The sequence below is a fragment of the Cyprinus carpio genome, chromosome B12 (genome assembly GCF_018340385.1).
Source record: "Cyprinus carpio isolate SPL01 chromosome B12, ASM1834038v1, whole genome shotgun sequence".
In the NCBI taxonomy this organism is placed as follows: domain Eukaryota; kingdom Metazoa; phylum Chordata; class Actinopteri; order Cypriniformes; family Cyprinidae; genus Cyprinus; species Cyprinus carpio.
In genome coordinates this window covers 2,352,516-2,371,170 of record NC_056608.1, presented here as the reverse complement: position 1 = coordinate 2,371,170, position 18,655 = coordinate 2,352,516, and the positions used below count along the sequence as shown (strand labels likewise).

The following is an 18,655-nucleotide window of genomic DNA, read 5'->3' as shown; positions in this document are numbered from 1 at the left end:
GCAACTGAAAGTTTGCACAAAAATGAATCCCGAAAGACGTCTTCAATCAATCCAAGTGATTAGTTTTAAAAATGAGCTACAGGGTGAAATCAGTTTCACACATGAGCGTCACAATATTTGAATAAAGAAAATTGAATTATAAACTAAATTTAAAAAAGCTTAATGTGTATTATGCATTTCTATTTTAATTGAGAGTTTTAAGGTGAAATGGAGATGAGGTGGTTCTAAACAAGTCAATTTGATTGTAACAATAAATGCATGGATTAAATAAATTACAAATGAAATACAATGTAAAATGTCAGTTTTCTGTTAGTGTAATGAAAGTTGGGAAGGTTGCAATATCACAATGTACTTGACAAATTTAATCAATTTAGGAATGGTCTGTAGATTTCAAAATGTACTTTATTTTGTAGAAGACAATTCCCAGGATATTAATGTATTGTTTTAAAGATTTGAAACATGTTCTAAAAAAAATATAGGCCTATTATATAAACAGATTAAACAGTTATATTTAAACAGAATGCATCAACACTCCCCAGTCTCCCCCTGAATGAAGTGTGAAAGAAAATACAGAGACGTTAGCTGTTTTTAATCAGGAATCCATAACCAATATTTGCATTATTATACACAGGCAAACTCTGCAAGTCTGACCAGCACTAATGTACTGAAGCGACCTGAGCACAGAACTCTGTCTCCCCCTATCGGTCAGTTTCATGAAAACACCATCTCTGGACTGCCTGACTCGATGAACAGATGCAACAATATTTGCAACTTCTCCAAACCTCTCGAAAAGAAGGAATTGGTGCGAGTGGAAAGCTTTAATGCCGAGTCACTGATTGAGTAACACTTCCTCGAGCCGAGCTGTCCAATATGTGTCACTAAATAAACGAATTAAAGCCAGTGGCTTGTATATTTAGCCCGTTTGATTGTTTGCAAACGTTTGAAGTCTTGCGTGGTGTGTGTGTGGTGTTTTGCACAACCCTAAAGATAAACATTTTCCGGCTGCGCACTTGCACGTACGCGTTTTCAGAATACAGCAGTAAGAGATTCCAACAAACGCTTCTTATGAAAACAGTGCTTTCTGAAGTAGATTTCTGAAATGTTAAATTGTGAGTGATAATTATTGAGAGTGAGAGAGGGGTGGGCACGAGCAGGCATCGTTTTCCTTGTCGTCACTGCGCGTCGGGTTTAAAAGCCAGTGCGCGCTCAGCTGACAAACCAAAGTTCGTCTCTCTCTCGGAAATACTACACAGGAGCGCGCAGGGAGCGCTTTGCTTTTGCAAACACCAGCAGAACACCCTCAAACGCTTGCCCTCTGAAAGCGAGCGCTGCGATTCAGTGGATTTGCAGGAACCTAGTTGGAACGTATTTTGGGGAGGCGAAACGCTCAGCCGCACCGATTCTCTGAGATCGTCCATCTACAGTCTTCGCATGAATCTACTAGATCCCTACCTGAAAATGACAGAGGAGCAAGAGAAGTGTCTGTCTGATGCCCCAAGTCCGAGCATGTCCGAGGACTCCGCGGGCTCCCCGGGCTCCGGCTCGGGCTCCGACACCGAAAACACCCGCCTCGCGGCTCCGGACGCGACGCTCGGCGAGTTCAAGAAGGACGAAGAAGACAAGTTCCCGGTGTGCATCCGAGAGGCGGTGTCTCAGGTGCTGAAAGGCTACGACTGGACGCTGGTGCCCATGCCGGTGAGAGTGAACGGCTCGAGCAAAAACAAGCCTCACGTGAAGAGACCGATGAACGCGTTTATGGTGTGGGCGCAAGCGGCGCGCAGGAAGCTCGCGGATCAGTATCCGCACCTCCACAACGCCGAGCTCAGCAAAACTCTGGGCAAACTTTGGAGGTAAAGTTTTTTTTTTTTATTTTTTTTATTTTTATTTATGTATTTGTTTTGCATGAATTCATATGCATAATAGTGCATGCAATTGCATGCAGTCTACACAATAGTAACATTATGCGCTATAAGATGCATTGCTGTGCTTACTGGCAGATTTAAATTTGCAATTAATTACAGTAGTCAACATTTGAAGTGGATCAAAAAAGTTTTTCAAAGTTGTCTTAAGACAAGAACGGGTATTGTTTTGGTTTTAGGAAAACTTTGATGAACGGTTTTGATCCACTTTAAATGCTGACTACTGTATTTGCGTTAATTCATATGCATAAAGGTGCATGCAATTGCATGCTGTCTACACAATGGTATAACTATGCACTGTAAGATTCATTGCTGTGTTGATTGGCAGATTGCTGAACGAGGGTGAAAAGCGTCCCTTCGTGGAGGAGGCTGAACGCCTCAGGGTTCAGCACAAAAAAGATCACCCTGACTACAAGTATCAGCCCAGGCGGAGGAAGTCTGTGAAGAACGGCCAGAGCGAGTCTGAGGACGGCAGCGAGCAGACTCACATCTCCCCGAATGCCATCTTCAAAGCCCTCCAGCAAGCCGACTCGCCCGCATCCAGCATGGGAGAGGTGCACTCGCCCAGCGAGCACTCAGGTGGGTGAAATCGAGTAGTGCTGTCAAACGATTAATCGTGATTAATCGCATCCAAAATAAAAGTTTTTGTTTGCATAATATATTTGTGACCCTGGAGCACAAAACCAGTGATAAGGGTCATTAAAAAAAAACATTTATACATCATGAATAAGCTTTCCACTGATGTATGTTTTGTTAGGGTAGGAGAATATTTGTCTGAGATACAACTATTTGAAAATCTGGAATCTGAGGGAGCAAAAAAAAAAAATCTAAATATGGAGAAAATCATACTTAAAGTTGTCCAAATGAAGTTCTTAGCAATGCATATTACTAATCAAAAATTAAGTTTTGCTATATTTACAGTACGAAATGTACAAAATATCTTCATGAAACATGATTTTTACTTAATATCCTAATGATTTTTGGCATAAAAGAAAAATCAACTATTTTGACCCAATGTATTGTTGGCTATTGCTACAAATATACCTCAGCAACTTATGACTGGTTTTGTGCTCCAGGGTCACATTTGGGTGTACTGTGTATATTTATTATGTGTATATATATAAACACACACATGCAGTATATATTTAGAAAATATTTACATGTATATATTCATATTCATATAATATATAAACATAACAGATTTTACTGAAATAAATGCATGCATGTGTATTTATATAAGCATTAAATATAGACAGTACGCACACACACACATATATATATATATATATATTACGTAAACAAAAACCTTTATTTTAGAAGCGATTAATCGGGAGTAATCATTTGACAACTGGAGTTTATCTCAGTTGTTTTCCTTGGCTCTCGCTGTTGCGTCATCTCTTAACCGGCGCTCTAACTTCTCTCCCCTCCTCCACCGTTTCCAAACAGGCCAGTCCCAAGGGCCGCCCACTCCTCCCACCACTCCGAAAACTGACGCGCAGCCAGGCAAAGTGGATCTGAAGCGAGAGGCCCGTCCGCTTCAGGAAAGCACGGGACGCCCGCTCAACATCGACTTCCGCGATGTGGACATCGGCGAGCTCAGCAGCGACGTCATCGAAACGTTCGACGTCAACGAGTTTGATCAGTACCTGCCGCCGAATGGGCATGCCACCAATGCATCCTACTATGCCACCTGGATGGGGAAGCCTCAAAACGGCAGCCCTCCGAACGCCCAGCTTACTGGAGAGCAAGAGCAACCGAGAACGACGCACATCAAAACCGAGCAGCTCAGCCCCAGCCACTACAACGATCAGGGCTCTCCGCAGCAAGCCAGCTACGGCTCCTTCAACGTCCAGCACCTCCAGCACTACAGCACTTCGTTTCCATCCATCACCAGGGCGCAGTACGATTACTCCGACCACCAGGGCGGCGCCAACTCCTATTACACCCACGCTGGAGGTCAGAGCTCCGGCTTGTACTCCACCTTCAGCTACATGAGCTCCAGCCAGAGGCCCATGTACACACCCATCGCTGACTCTGCCGGGGTTCCTTCCATTCCCCAACCCAACCACAGTCCCCAGCACTGGGACCAGCAGCCGGTCTACACACAGCTGTCCAGACCCTGAGCAGATACCACATCATTCCCCAGTACACTTTCATAAAGTACTTAAAGTGCTCTGTTTTCATGCACTAATTCCTAAAAGCGACTCTTTAGTACTTCTTAAGATAAACTTGAGGTGTGTACTCAACTGTGCTATTTTGGGACAGCATGAATATAAACTAAAATGCGCTTTTAACATACTATCTCTGTATTTAAAAAATGTTTTTAGTAGTACACTTGAATGTACTAGTGTACTAGTGAAAGATAGGTAGCTAAATACATTTTTTAAAAACAGAGATGGTATGTTAAAAGTGCATTTATGTTAACATTCATGGTGTCCCAAAATAGCACAGTTGAGTACACATCTTAAGTTTAAGTACTGAAGAATCATTTTAGTATATTAAGAACCAAATTAGTGTGAAAATAAAGCACTTTAAGTATATTATGGAAGTGTCTTTTTTATTTTTATTATTTTTTTTCACCTGGGATCCACTCTCTTTATCACACACTTGAATTGCCCACACACACACACACACACACACACACACACACGAAACATTGAAATGCAGGAAAGAAAGCTGGACTTTAAGAAAAAAAAAAAAAACGGCTCCCGACGTGCCTTTTAATCGCCTGAAATCGTGATTAGAATATATATATTTTTAGCCTTGTTTGCAAGAAAAGAAACATTTTTGAGAAATGATTCCTCTGTGAGGACTTATTGAATATTGATACTTTAATATGTACTGTGTATGTTTTCTTAACACAACTTTTTTTGTATTTCCGGCCTTCTGTGTTTCTTGTAGAAAAGTCTATTTTTACTAAACCACTCTTGGTAGTCATTCCTTGTCTTTTTCCATCAGTAACACCCTTTTTCCTTTTGCAGTGCATTTAATGTTTTATAGTTTGACTCTGTGCCCTTTATTTATGTTCCTGTAAAATATCATTACTATCCAAGGGTTTTTTATTTTTTATTTTTTTTACACCAGCTCTCATTCACGCTTTTATCCCCAACCAGCATCAGTGCCTGTCAAATGTTGGAAGCGAATTAGCGGGAATATGTACGTGGCAGCGGCAGCTGAGAATTTACTGAGTGTCTAACAGCATGTGTCGCAGCTCCAGGAAGTGCCCTTTGACCTCTGCTTGTCATTAGCTGCCTGCAGTCCTACAGGTGTCATCTTACAGCCCCTCCTTTTGTATCCCATCTTAACCCCTTTAATTTATTTATTAGTATTAATTTTATTTCAAAGAAATGATTTGCATTTTATTCTTTAATACTTTATACGAAAAAAATGAATTGTTATTTTGCTCCTCTGACTGTGGTGACATATAACCCAACGGGCCATTTAGACAGAGGGCTGGTACTTAATTCTGTATTCATCATGTTTATTTATCATATGTAGATTTTTCTATTTTAAATGTTTATTTGTTCTTATTTCTAACCAGTTGTGTCATGCACAAAATACTGTTGCAGTTTCTAAAATAACTGGAAGAGTAGTCTTTCGTTTGGAAAGTTTTACGATGCTCTAATTTGAAGCTGTAGTTGTTTTTAAGTAGATAGTTAGTTAGTTGGCATCTTTGTTTGCTTATACATTTCCCTTTCCGATTTTGTGCTTTACTCCACTTCAGTGATCTCAGAACTGATGTTGGTATCTTTTTTACACAAGACTGAACAAGTTTTTTGTCTTTTAAAAAGTTTAACATTTTACTGCCTTTGAAGAAGCTCATCTTTTGTATTATATTTGCAATAAAAGTGAGAATAAAACAGACACCTAGTGTGTTATTGTCTCATAATCTGCATCTAGTTACGCTTCTACAGCGCTAAGCATGAATGCGTATGGTTTGGGTTTAGCCTTAGGGGGTGGAATATCTTCGGTAATGACGAACGTCAGTTTTCTTACGCAAGCAGTGCCTCCCTCTCGCAGATGAAGCAGCAGGAGGGCCTATAGTCAGCTCATTATAACACTCGCATTGTTAGTGTGAAAACGGAAAGGTTTTCATATGTGGTTCCCCAGGTTTGTTCCTCTAAACGGTCAGCAAAGGGAAATACCGACAAGCCCGTCATGCCAAAGACATGATGGTTTACCGATTTATTGTCATTTTCAGCTCTGTTTCGCGATTGCATCATCTGTGCTGGTATATAACTACAAAACCAGGAACAACAAACATCTTCTGGCTTTAACACTGTAGAATCGTCAGTTTACAAATGGCACAGTAGTGATGCTGAATGTACCGAGAATGTTCTCTGTCTGATTGCAGTCACGTTCCATTATAAGCTCAATAAAAAACAGCATTCCCTTTGTAAATAGTATTAATAAACATCTGATTCATATGTGAAGGAGAGACGATAGGAACAGAAGCCCACAGCGATCCAGTGAAGGTTCAGAGGTCTATTGGTCCCAGCTGTTTCAATACAGGGCCAGTTTGAAATTATTATGCCCACAAAACTAACATTTACCCAGGATATGAGGTGGGACATTTCTGTGTAAAATATGCACAGACTGCGTGAAATATGCACAAACTGCAAATCCATCCATCCATGGCCATGCATTCTAAAAATGTCAGGTAAATTAATAATTGTATTTAAATTAAGCAGGTGACAATAAAGATGTTGTACATTGTTACAAACATGTCTATTTCAAATAAATGCTCTAAAGGAAAAATAAAATCAAAGAATTGTATCACAAAATAAAAAATAAAAAAATGAAGCAGCACAAATGTTTTTATTAATAATTATCAGAAATGTTTATTGAGCAGCAAATAAGCATATCAAAATTATTTCTGAAGGATCGTGTGACACTGAAGACTGGAGTAATGATGCTGAAAATACAGATTTGATCACAGATATATTCACATGGAAAATGGTTCTTTTAAATTAAAGCAATATTTCACAATATTATATTTTTTTTTACAATATTTTTGGTCAAATAAATTATCCTTGGTGAGCATGAGACTCAAAAACATTTAAAAATATTACTATAAAATATTACTAAAATAATATTACTTTTGAATGATTGTATATATCTAGTGCTGACAAATGATTAATCACATCCAAAATAAAAGTTTTTGTTTACATAATATATGTATGTGTACTGTGTTTATTTATTATGTATATATGAATAAACACATACAGTATATATTAAAAAATTATTTACATGTATATACATTTATATATTTATATTATTATATTTTATATAAATATTTAATATATAAACATAACATATTTTTCTTACATATATACATGCATGTTTTTTTATTTATATACACATAATATACACAGTACACACTCATATATTATGTAAACACAGACTTTTATTTTGGATTCAAAATAAAATTCTAACACAAGCATTCTAGCATTCTAACACAATTTGTTATTGACCTCCCTACCATTTCAAATTCATCTTATTTCATTCACAGCTTGGCAGGCTTGTAAAAAAACTGGATTCTTCACATAAATATGCCGAAAACTCAAATAGTGGAAATAGTGGAATGACTGAAAGCAAGTAACAGAGACTCAAATACAGATAAAGAATGCAAAAGGGATTGAAAGAAAAGTGCAATGACTTCAGCGAGCTCTGCCATCTGTGGAAGCCATTAGGACGGTCACTCTCATAACGGCCAAACAGATGAGACGTCTGGGCTTCTGCCATCGAGTGCAGCTCCAGTGATGACAACCACTGGTGATCGGCATCGTTGTCACCTCCCCAGTCATCACTGTCATCATTCCCCAATCCCTCACGTGCTAATGGCCCCCTCATTTCAATCAATATGTCTCCTTATTGATTGCGGTTATAAAATTGAGACTGAGGAATTTGACATCATAAATGTAGCCGTTCCTGTGCTTTTTATTGTGTAATAAAAGCTGTAATATATTCTAGGGGGAAAAAAGAAATGCTCAATTTTCAAGAGTCCTTAATGAAACATCAAAACAAAAGTTTGAGGTGTACTTGAGGTTTCTCCAGGCCGGATTGCACCGAACACCCTCACGTACCCTCAGGACAGCTGAGCGGAAACAGAGACAGCGATGGAGTGGCCTATTCTGTGGGCAGTTTTCCCAGGAGAAGCCCATTAATATTCCAAAGAGACGGCGTGTAGGGAATCTCTCTCCTCCGAGCCCAATGGGTGGTCCTTTCAAATGCAAAATAAGAACACAAAATAAGGATGAAAAAGAAGAATCTGGCAACTTTCCACTTCACTAACAAAGCAAGCATGAAAAATTTAAAGCATAAAATGGAAAACGGCACACACATACATGACTGAAGCAGGTGGACTGCACTATCAAGTACAAAAATACAGAATTTGAGTAAATTAAGATGGTTTTTACAATAAAATGATGCATGATTAACTGGATCATTGCAGAAACACCCACTGAATTACAAAGCATGGAGAGCCAGGAAACTGTAACACTTTATGGTTTTGTTCATTTATTCTTTTATTTTTATTTTTTATTCTAAAACTGCTCAGTAAAGATTGCCTTAAAAGTCATATCAGCAGTCATTACCAATGTCTTAAATAACAATTGAATCTGATACTATATACAACTTGTGAAGGAGGGATTTTGAAAAATATACACTGTAGTAATTTAATTAAAAAAATGGCACCAAACTAAAAATAAAATTATTAAAAAATATATAAATAATAATAAAAAATAAACTAAAATACATAAAATATATGAAATATAATATTAACAAAAAACTTTAACATAAACATAAAACAAACAATTTTAATAACATTAAAAAAACACAAAAAAATGACATGAACTAAGAATAAAATGCTTTTCATTGTTAGTTCATGTTAACTATTGTTTACAAATGAATTCTTATTGTACTGTAATATCTGTCTATTTTTGGAAGAAGGTGGAGGATTGAATTTGTACTTGCACATGCCTGCTATGACAAGGGTATAAGGGCATTGTGCTTTTATTGCTTATTTATTTAGCGTTACAGTCTTCCCTGCTATTGACAAGGAAAATAATTATTTTGTGGCCTCGTTTTTGGCTGCCATAAAAAGCCAGCCTACTCTGTTGCATCTGCACTGAACTCATTAAAAACATCAGGAGCAAGAATTTGCTTATTCAAATTTTAGCCCTTGGGGCGAACTTGTTTGCTTATGCCGCGCTAAAAAGAGTACAGTACGAAGCGTGGTTAAAAATTGATGATCTCTCTGTGCCTCTGCCATATAGTCGTGCTGGACTTTTTTGCATGGGCTCTGGCAGCATGCAGTCTCTCCCCTCCCCAGACCTGCTATACCCCTGTCTGTCCCAAAGGATCTCACCCCTTCGCCTCCACATAGCATCACACCACTGTCATTGTCCCCCAGGAGCCCCACAAAAGGGACCATTTGACCTCCGAACACACCCCCATTTCCTCTCTTTTGAAAGTGTCCCAGCCCACAGAAAGTCTCATTGCGACTCAAAGGAAACTGTACATCAATAAAAGATGGCCAGCCAAAGCTCATAGAAAAAAGTGAAGAAAAACACTCGCATTTCACCCCAGCTGAAATTGACGGAGTGGGCCACTTGTTTCCTAGCAACAGACGCCTACAGCACGGGAAGTTGCAAGTTCACAGTTCAGTTTTTGGTGTGGCCGGACTCCCTCGGACCTCCGAGTTGATAGATAGATAGATAGATGCGCGAGGTCACATCCTACGAATTATTATTGCAACATCTTTGAATGGCATATACGCTTTGAAATATTTCATGCATTGTCAATATGTGTTCAATTTTAAAGGGGCAGTTCACCCAGAAATGAAAATGGTTAATTTGTATGAGTTTATTTTGTGGAACTCAAAATGAGACGTTTTGTAGAATGCTCACGCTGCTCTTTTCCACACAATGCAAATTAATACTGAACACCCCTGTGATAAAGAAGTGCGCTTAATTTTTTGAATGTGCTCTTGACATGTACTTAAAATATTAAAAGCATATATTTTTAAAAACTGTAACTAATATGATGTTAATTAAATAAAAAGCCACTTAAAGAGAGACACTTTCATGCACACTTTGTAAGTTTTACCTTAAAGTACAATTTATTAATCTTTCATCATGCTTTAAAGAAGTGCACTTATTTTTGACGTTGACCAACATACTAAAACACTTTTAACGGTAGTGTGTTATTTGATATTACAGAAAGTTCATGTGTTTTACATGTACTGAATTGCAACTTAATCATTACAAATGTGTAATCACAAATATATTTAAATACATGACACAAATTTTTATTAAAATGACATTAAAGTATATTTTAGTATACATGCATACATGCTTGTCAGTACATTTGAATGCACACTTTAACCATATTTCAAGAATATTTATGAAATTAAATTAAAGATATAATTCTATTGAAATGGGTCAAAACAGTTCAACTAATTGCATTTAATAAAAAAAATTAACTGCAATACAAAAAAAGTAAATAACAGAAAAAAAAGTAAAAAAAGTAAATAAAAAGGTTAAGTCTCTGAAAATTACATTTAGTTCAAGCTTAAGTATATATTGTTATTTCCATGAGTAACTCTTTATTAAAAGGGAAAATACTGTGAACCTTCAAAACGCACTAAAATGGTATTACAGCCCTCCTTGTATGCTTTTTTTAGATGCTTTGTGTAAATGTTATTTCTAAAATGAAATAAAAGAATCTGCTGATCCATATAACCACCAGTTGTCATTTAATGTTCATTAGCCTGAAGCCAGATGCCATTGGTGTCTCAAAACCAATCGTGATGCACCAAATCTGCATATTCAAATGAGATGCCAAAGCAAGGACAGATTTATTAAGTTCCACTAAAATAAAGCGAGTAAATAGACAGAATTTAATTCCTGCCCATGTTTCTTTAAACGGTGACTGTGATGAATTGGGTATGTAATGATGCTGCTCACTGCATTCAGTTCCCCTCCCATTTCCCAAAGCGCCTTATCAAAGGCTCATTATGCAAAGGAATCCAAAAAAGGAAGTGGTTTCAAGGCTAAAGGACACTTCTTTTTATCTATTTGGCATTTAACTGCCACAGTTCACAGGAATAATGCAAATGAATGAAATGTGTTATCTCAAAATGAAACCAAACATTTGACAAGCACGTCGAGTTCGGTGTCGTGTGTCATCATTACTTCACCTGATGCCGGCCAGCTTTTCCAGCGCATTAATACACACAAACCTACGGAAGCCTGTTTCTGCCACTAAATAAAAAAAAAAAAAAAAAAAAAAAAAAGGTAATTGCAACTTTTTTTTTTTTTTTTTAAGAATTGTGCGACAAACTCACATTTGCGAGTTAAGTCAGAATTGCGAGATATAAACCCACAATTCTGAATTTTTTCTCAGAATTGCATGATATAAAACCCCAACTGCAAGAAATAAAGTCAGAATTGTGTGATATAAACTCTAACTTTATTTCTCGCAAATGCAAATTATAAAGCTTAATTTTGAGGGGGTGGGGGCTGATATGTTCTCAGAATTGCGAGTTTATTTCTCACAATTCTGACTCAATAACTCACAATTGCATGTTATAAAGTCAGAATTGCAAGATATAAATTCACAACTGCGAGAATAAAGGTCCAAAAATGCAATATAAAAAGTCGAAATTACCATGCTTCCATACAAAATACAGCATTCTGGCATGAAACTGTAGATTGCGCAGTCCTATAGGACTAACTCTATCTGACCTAATGACATCATTATCACATGGCACAGCTGACTGGTTCTCTCCTGTATCGGTAGCCAATGAATTCGCTGCTCAACCTTCAAATATATGACTAGAGCTTGCCATAGCAGTGCAGCCTGCTTCAGAAACCCTCCACCTTCCCCAGCTCCACCTGTATAGATCTGCTACGAGGTGATTCATGTATGCTATATGGAGGTTATTTCATGTATGTTATATTTGCAGCAGCAATATGTCTTACATGCTCACAGCAGCATGTTGTGGATGTATTGGCAGTAGTAAGTCTCAGTACTTGCTCTGCCTCAGCAGCAGCAGCAGCGTAGCAGATCTATTCCGCCAAGACCAAATACATTGTTATGTATTACCATGCCAATCCCTCTGAGAGTTGTCATGACAGAACTAGCCTTCAGACTAACCAATGTTATTTAGAGGGGTTGAAATGACTCGATCTGTGGGGTTTGGCTAAAACTACACGGTCTGAGTGGAGCAGATGACATGTGGAGGAAGACATCACACGTGTGACACGGACAACATCTCATATCTCAACACAAATAAAGCCCAGCCATCCACCATATCTTCCTATTCAAGTGGCCAGCATCTTTACCCGGCTACACACGTATCCCGTTACGGCAGAACAGCTATGATCAGCTCACTAAGTATGATTACATTTAAACGCAGGCTCTCCAAGCGTCGGCTCATGTGGTAGAAAAAACATCTTTAACCAGGGTAAATACACACAGCACACAGTCCGCACCTCCTCTGTAACCGAGGCTGGAAGGAGTTTACACTGAGAGGCCGGTTTCAAACTGATCTGTGCGTCTGGGTTCAGGGTTCAGTGCCTTCGCTGGAAGTTTGGATAGAAAAAAAGTGTTTTCTGCACACATCTGCACTTTTAGAAAATATGGCGTGTCTAAATGTGGCGACACAGGCGTGCTGACCTGAGCTGTCCGGAGAGATAAAGGAGCGCGAGAGCTTTAGCAGGCTCTACTGAGGTGACATGGAAAGGTGTGGACACTGAGTATGGGAGGAACGTTGTTTGGACTAGGGGCTTTTACCATGACGAGGGTGGGTTTTTTATGGTCTTACAGGGCAGAGGCAAAGCTTCCATCTGATACACATGCCTAAAAGAAATCTCTGACAGCACCTACAACTAAAACAAGAGTCAATCTGGATACAACTTAATCACTTGATATTAAAGGCATCATCATTTATTTTCAGCACTATATATAAAGTTGAATATATAATATATCCAACCTGATCTATTTACAAACAGTATAATCAGAAATATATATATATATATACTATATAGCAAATTTTGGATATGTGATTGTTTATAATGTAACTATATTGTCCAGTTATTTATATAAACTCTATGATCCATACAGTACACTCATGTAAAGCAATATATATTATATAGCAAATTTCAGCTGTGTGATTGTTTATATCATTGCTAATTATATAGATAGTATATTCAACTTTATCTGCATAAATATAGTAAAATCACAGAAAAATCACAGAAAAGTTATATACATATACTATATGTCTAATGATGTTTTATATTTGTTATATTGTTTATTTTTGCAAAGATGAATATTACATTTTCAGCCTGCTCTATATATAAAGTTGTAAATATATATTCACAGCCAACTTGCTAAATGGACTATAATGCATGATATTAAGATATAATTACTGTAAAATGTTTATTGTGAAAAGTGCTATACAACTTTAAAATAAAATAAAATAAAATAAAATAAAATAAAATAAAATAAAATAAAATAAAATAAAAGTCAGTTTGACCTTCTCCAAACCTGACATTGTAAGTTCTTGCTATTATAGATTTTGAGTTATTATTTTTAATATTTTAATACTCAAATAATGGGCTATTAAATAAACAATGACTTCATTCGATATTTTACGTAATTTCGACTTTTTACTTTATATAGTTAAATCAATCTTTATAATACAATACATTATAATATAATAATGTTTTACATTGTAGTTTTAGAGTAAAGGTGCTTTTATGACCATTAGTCAAAAAATAAAATAAAATAAAATAAAATAAAATAAAATATGCAACTATAACTGGACAGTATCACTTTAGAAAGATTTTTGTTTAGGCTGCTTTGCTTTTTATAACTAATAGCACAAATAGAATTGTTTATACTTGTTATTCCTGTTTTGTTTTGAATACTATTAAAACTGTGGAGTGTGGGAAGCTAAAATACATATTTTACTGTGTTTATAATGTTTGTAAATGTTTTGTTTACCAATATTTTACATCATTATTTCTGAACACTATAATAAAAAGTGATTAATATGTTTTCTCTCAACAATGCAGTACTGACCCAGTGCACATTATAGTAAGATGCAACATTTTAAAAAACAGTACGTACTATTTATCTAATATGTACTTTGTTTTGATTCGTACTGTGGATTGTGCGATAGGCACTCCCTCCGTTTCCTCCTCGGGGAAAACGCCCCCCTGACCGAACAAGATGCTGGACAGAAACAAATGCTGCAGCTGAAGAACTTCACAGTTGTGGAGCCACACAACCAGGAAGACATCTGACAATCAGGAAGAAACACACACACACACACACACACACACACACACACACACACACACACACACACACACACACACACAGAGGAAAACACGTGTATGCAAACATAAATCATCTGCATGAGGGTTATCTCACCCTGACCCCCATATGCAGAAAACCAGTTGCTTGCACAGCTGGTGAGGCCACTGACTCACTGCAGCCCGACAGATGCAAACATTACCCATAATCCCCTATCATCAGAGCAAACGCTTTTTGTAGTTTCCACAGTCTTGATGTCTTGTGCAAAATGTTGAGTTAAACGCACACAGTTAAAAGTCAAAATAAGATGGGGATTTTTCTCATATTGTGATTCAGATGACAGACAGAGACACACGGACATAGACCTCTTGGAAGTGTGACCTACTTAGTGCGTAAAACATGTGTGAATGCACAAACACACACTCACATAACCCCACAAGTTGCACAGCTTTATGTCTTGACAGTGCATATATCACTAGAGATTAGCAGAGGCATGCACTGCACAGCCAACAGATGCAGCAATTCGTCACTTTTTATCTCTTCCTATCTCACACACACACACACACACACTTTTCCAAACACTTTCACCACCTGACGCACTGTGTGAACTTTATGTGCTTGAGGAAGCCTGTGCGTGTGTGTTTGTGCACGTTTGTCTGTATATGTGGAAAGGGGTGGAGCAATAAAAACTCTATGATTTCAGAAACCACGACTTGGTAGCCTCAGAGATCAAAGACCACCAAGAGTCAGACCAGACACATTGTTGGCCTCCCTGGAAGATGAGCTGACACTGATTACAGCCTCGAACATCTCAGTGACTAAGCAGACGAGCAGATTTCCCACGCATGCACTTATCACCTGAGGATCTTAAAGGATAGTGATGAATATTTGCTTTAAAAAAAAATGACTCTGCCTCAGGCCATCCAAAATGTATATGAGTTTGTTTCTGCATCAGAATTGGAGAAATGTAGCACTTGTTCACCAATGGATGCTCAGCAGTGAATGGGTGCCGTCAGAATGAGAGTCCAAACAGCTGATAAAAACATCACAATAATCCACTCCAGTCCAGTCCAGCAGTTAACATCTGGAGAAGACAAAAGCTGAAACAAATCCAGCATTAAGATGTTTTTTAACTAAAATACGAGTCCATGATCCATACACTCTAAAAAAATGCTGGGTTAAAAACAACCCAACTTGGGTTATTTGGCAACCCAGCACTGGGTAGATATTTGACAGAACACACACTGAGTTATTTTGACCCAGCTGATTGGGTTAAACCTTTTTACCCACCATGCTGTGTTATAAAATTATTATATTGCTGGCTTAAAATGGGCTGGGAATTAAAAATCACACACAGAATTACTTTAGGCAACAGCAATAATCAAAAGATGAATATTTATTATTAAGCAAGAACACCCATGGACATGCTGTGTATTACTTGTGGATTATTGTGATGTTTTTATCAGCTGTTTGGACTCTCATTCTGACGGCACCCATTCACTGCAGAGCATCCATTGATGAGACACTGATGCAATGCTACATTTCTACAAATCTGATGAAGAAACAAACTCATCCTGATCTTTGATGTTGAAAGAGTGAGGATATTTTCAGCAAATATTCCTTTTTAGGAGAACTGTTACTTTAAATAAAAACATGGAGGATAGCAAATACTTGCTGCATTCATTTCTGGAAAATTCGTTTGTAGAGGAAGGTCTTTCTTTAAGCGTCTTCAGCGCGGCCCTAAAAACATGGGCTTAAAATATCAGTGCAGACACAAGAGCTGAACAAAGAAAGAGAAGACGCCAGGTGAGCTAGAGCTGAGCCATCCAGGCCTGTTTTTGACATTTAGCACTGGGTTTCTGTAGCTCACTGAAAATCAGAAAGACAGCAGGAGAGAAAGCGATTGAGAAGTCAGGTGGGTTATCTAGGCTGAAGTTTTACTGTGCCTAATCTTCTCTCAGAGGTACAGAGGGTCTTGAGTCCCTGCCCCTTTCATTTCAGATCAAAAATAAAAGCTATAGCCAGTGATATAGAAATCACTGATTCTTGAGATAAGGGACAAAACATGTTTTAAAATGTTAGTTTTTATTATTTAATGATACATTATTATAAATTGATATATTAAGGTCTCTGCTAATTTTTTGAGGGAACAGAATTTTCTTTTTTTTTTTTTTTTGTTTGTGTGTGTGTGTGTGTGTGTGTGTGTGTGTAAAAATGTACATTTATTCACTTCATAACTTAATTTGTGTCAACTCCATCAGATGCATTAAAAAGCATGACATTTATCAAAAAAATACATCCTTTACATTTTTTTCTCCCAATTTTCACACTAGTATGAACAATCCGAAGTGATAAAATACATCCTTTACATTTTTTTCTCCCAATTTTCACACTAGTATGAACAATCCAGTTGCTAAACTTCTTAATTTTTTACCCTCCTTTTCAATATTAAACATATATAACCAATGTTCTTTGGAAAATCAGACATATTATCAGTAGTTCTGTTCATGTTTTACTATTTTAAAACCATACATTGAAAAAACAATAAAATCATTATTTTAAAATGAACAGAAACCTTCATCTGACAGTGTCAAAAACTGATGACAAAGGTCCAACTGAGGTTACAACAACTGACAACAAATTAAGACAACTAACTCATTTTTAAACTGATATTTATTTTAATAAATTAATGCTTTTAGTGGATGACTCAAACTGAGTCTCCAGTAGCTCACAAAACACAAGATGCTTATGTTCGGTTCAATGTAATGGTCAGCATTAATATGTGCCTTTACTTAATATGAATCCAAATTATCTGTAGCCTGTCTTTGAACCCCATCAGATATCAAATGGTATTTGTGCATGACCTGCATATGGCATGTAAATCAGGCCAAATATGTATGTAAATAAAATCATCAAAAAAAAAAAAAAAAAAAAAAAAATTAAATTATTCCCCATATGCATAACATATATCACCATAAAGAGTTTTGTGAGCATGTCAACTCCATCTTGTCTGAAATTAAAGCAATAAGCCCCAAAGAAGCCATGGTTTACAGTGAATTTATAACAGCTAAGAAGCGTTGTTAGGCACAATGCTTAGCTGTTATAAAATCACTGTAAACCACAGCTTCACGGAGCTTATTGCTTTAATAAAACGGTTATTCCATATACGTAGTAAGGTTTCACAGAATAAAACAGAGCAAATAAAAAAGTGAAATGTAACGTGACATACAGCCAAGTATGGTGAACTTTATTCATAATCTGTGCTCTGCATTTAACCCATCCGAAAGTGCACACACACAGCAGTGAACACACACACACCTTGAACACACACCCGGAGCAGTGGGTAGCCACTTAATATGCATCCAAATTATCCAAATTAAAGTGTAATTATTTTAATAAAAACTGTAACATTATTCTTCCACCAAACAATGTAGTTCCTCAGAATCAGTTGTGGTTGCAACAAAGTTGTTGCCGAGCAACACACAGAAGTAAACAAAGGTGTATGTTTGTGGAGTAATTTACAACAGCTTCAAACATGGCTCAGCCAATCAGAATCAAGGACCGGAACTATCTGTTTTATAACTGCACATTAATCACAGTTGGCACAGTGGAGCATATTATTTATTTATTTATTTTGTTTGTTCAGTTGTAGTTGTATTAATATACACACAACAAAAATGTCAAGATTTATCCCACAACTGTTTACAGAAACTATTAAACTGGGATGACGGAGTTGACACGTTAAAGCTGTGACCGCAGAGACTTCAACACTGTTTGTATAAAATATGAGAAAACATAAAACTTCCAGGGCTGTGTCCTACTGTGAGATCCATAATGAGCAGGAAATAAGAAAGGGTGTTTCTCAGAGGTAAAGATGCAGCTGGCATTGCCTGATTTATTCAGAATTACAAAAAAAAAAATCCTGATGGAGTTGATGCAAAGTGAAACACATTACAAAATCACACCTAATTAAAATCGTTGAATGTTAGTGTCCTATTCATTTTCTCCAATGGCATTACAAATAAAGTAAAATTAGTAAAATTATGTTCATCTTATTTGTTTCTGCTCTGTTGAAATTACTCAGTTTGATTGAGTTCTTATTGCTTTCTGTTATGTACCTGTTACTTTAAGCATTATAATTAAGTTCACTGAACTTAATTTATTTGTGCTCAATGAAAAAGTTGAAAATGTGGCTCCTTTGCGCATGCACTGTAGAGGGCAGCAGGCAGGCGCGTGCGACCAGCACGAACACTAGTGCCAGCGCGGACATTTTCAAAGGACTTTTATGTTCTTCTGTCGTATTGTCGAAAGACGGTAAGTTATTTATTTCCACAGTATATAAATATGTAAGGGAAAAAACTGTAGTGGTAATGTTTGAAGTGTTGTGAGATGGGCATTAAAGCAAAATA

The 18,655-nt window shown here is 37.0% G+C and overlaps 1 protein-coding gene and 1 long non-coding RNA gene across 3 annotated transcripts in view; one reads left to right on the top strand and one right to left on the bottom strand.

Annotated features, from left to right (window-relative positions):
• The first annotated feature begins 1,143 nt into the window (after nucleotides 1-1,143).
• On the top strand, nucleotides 1,144-5,783 carry LOC109105342 (transcription factor Sox-9-A-like). The gene is made up of 3 exons (XM_042734739.1): nucleotides 1,144-1,850; nucleotides 2,248-2,498; nucleotides 3,366-5,783. The coding sequence occupies exons 1-3, from the start codon at nucleotides 1,432-1,434 to the stop codon at nucleotides 4,040-4,042; spliced, it is 1,347 nt and encodes a 448-aa protein (XP_042590673.1). The 5' UTR covers nucleotides 1,144-1,431; the 3' UTR covers nucleotides 4,043-5,783.
• A 1,484-nt stretch (nucleotides 5,784-7,267) lies between these two features.
• LOC122139052 overlaps nucleotides 7,268-18,655 on the bottom strand; it is a 112,220-nt gene continuing 100,832 nt past the window's right edge. For both annotated transcript variants that reach the window (XR_006155952.1, XR_006155953.1), the window contains one exon: nucleotides 7,268-8,142. This is a non-coding gene — a long non-coding RNA (uncharacterized LOC122139052). The remainder of the gene's footprint in view (nucleotides 8,143-18,655) is intronic.

Coding starts and splice junctions, on each gene's coding strand:
- LOC109105342 (XM_042734739.1), top strand. CDS start 1,432: ATGAATCTACTAGATCCCTACCTGAAAATGACAGAGGAGCAAGAGAAG. Junction 1,851..2,247: donor ACTCTGGGCAAACTTTGGAG/GTAAAGTTTTTT, acceptor GTTGATTGGCAG/ATTGCTGAACGAGGGTGAAA. Junction 2,499..3,365: donor CTCGCCCAGCGAGCACTCAG/GTGGGTGAAATC, acceptor GTTTCCAAACAG/GCCAGTCCCAAGGGCCGCCC.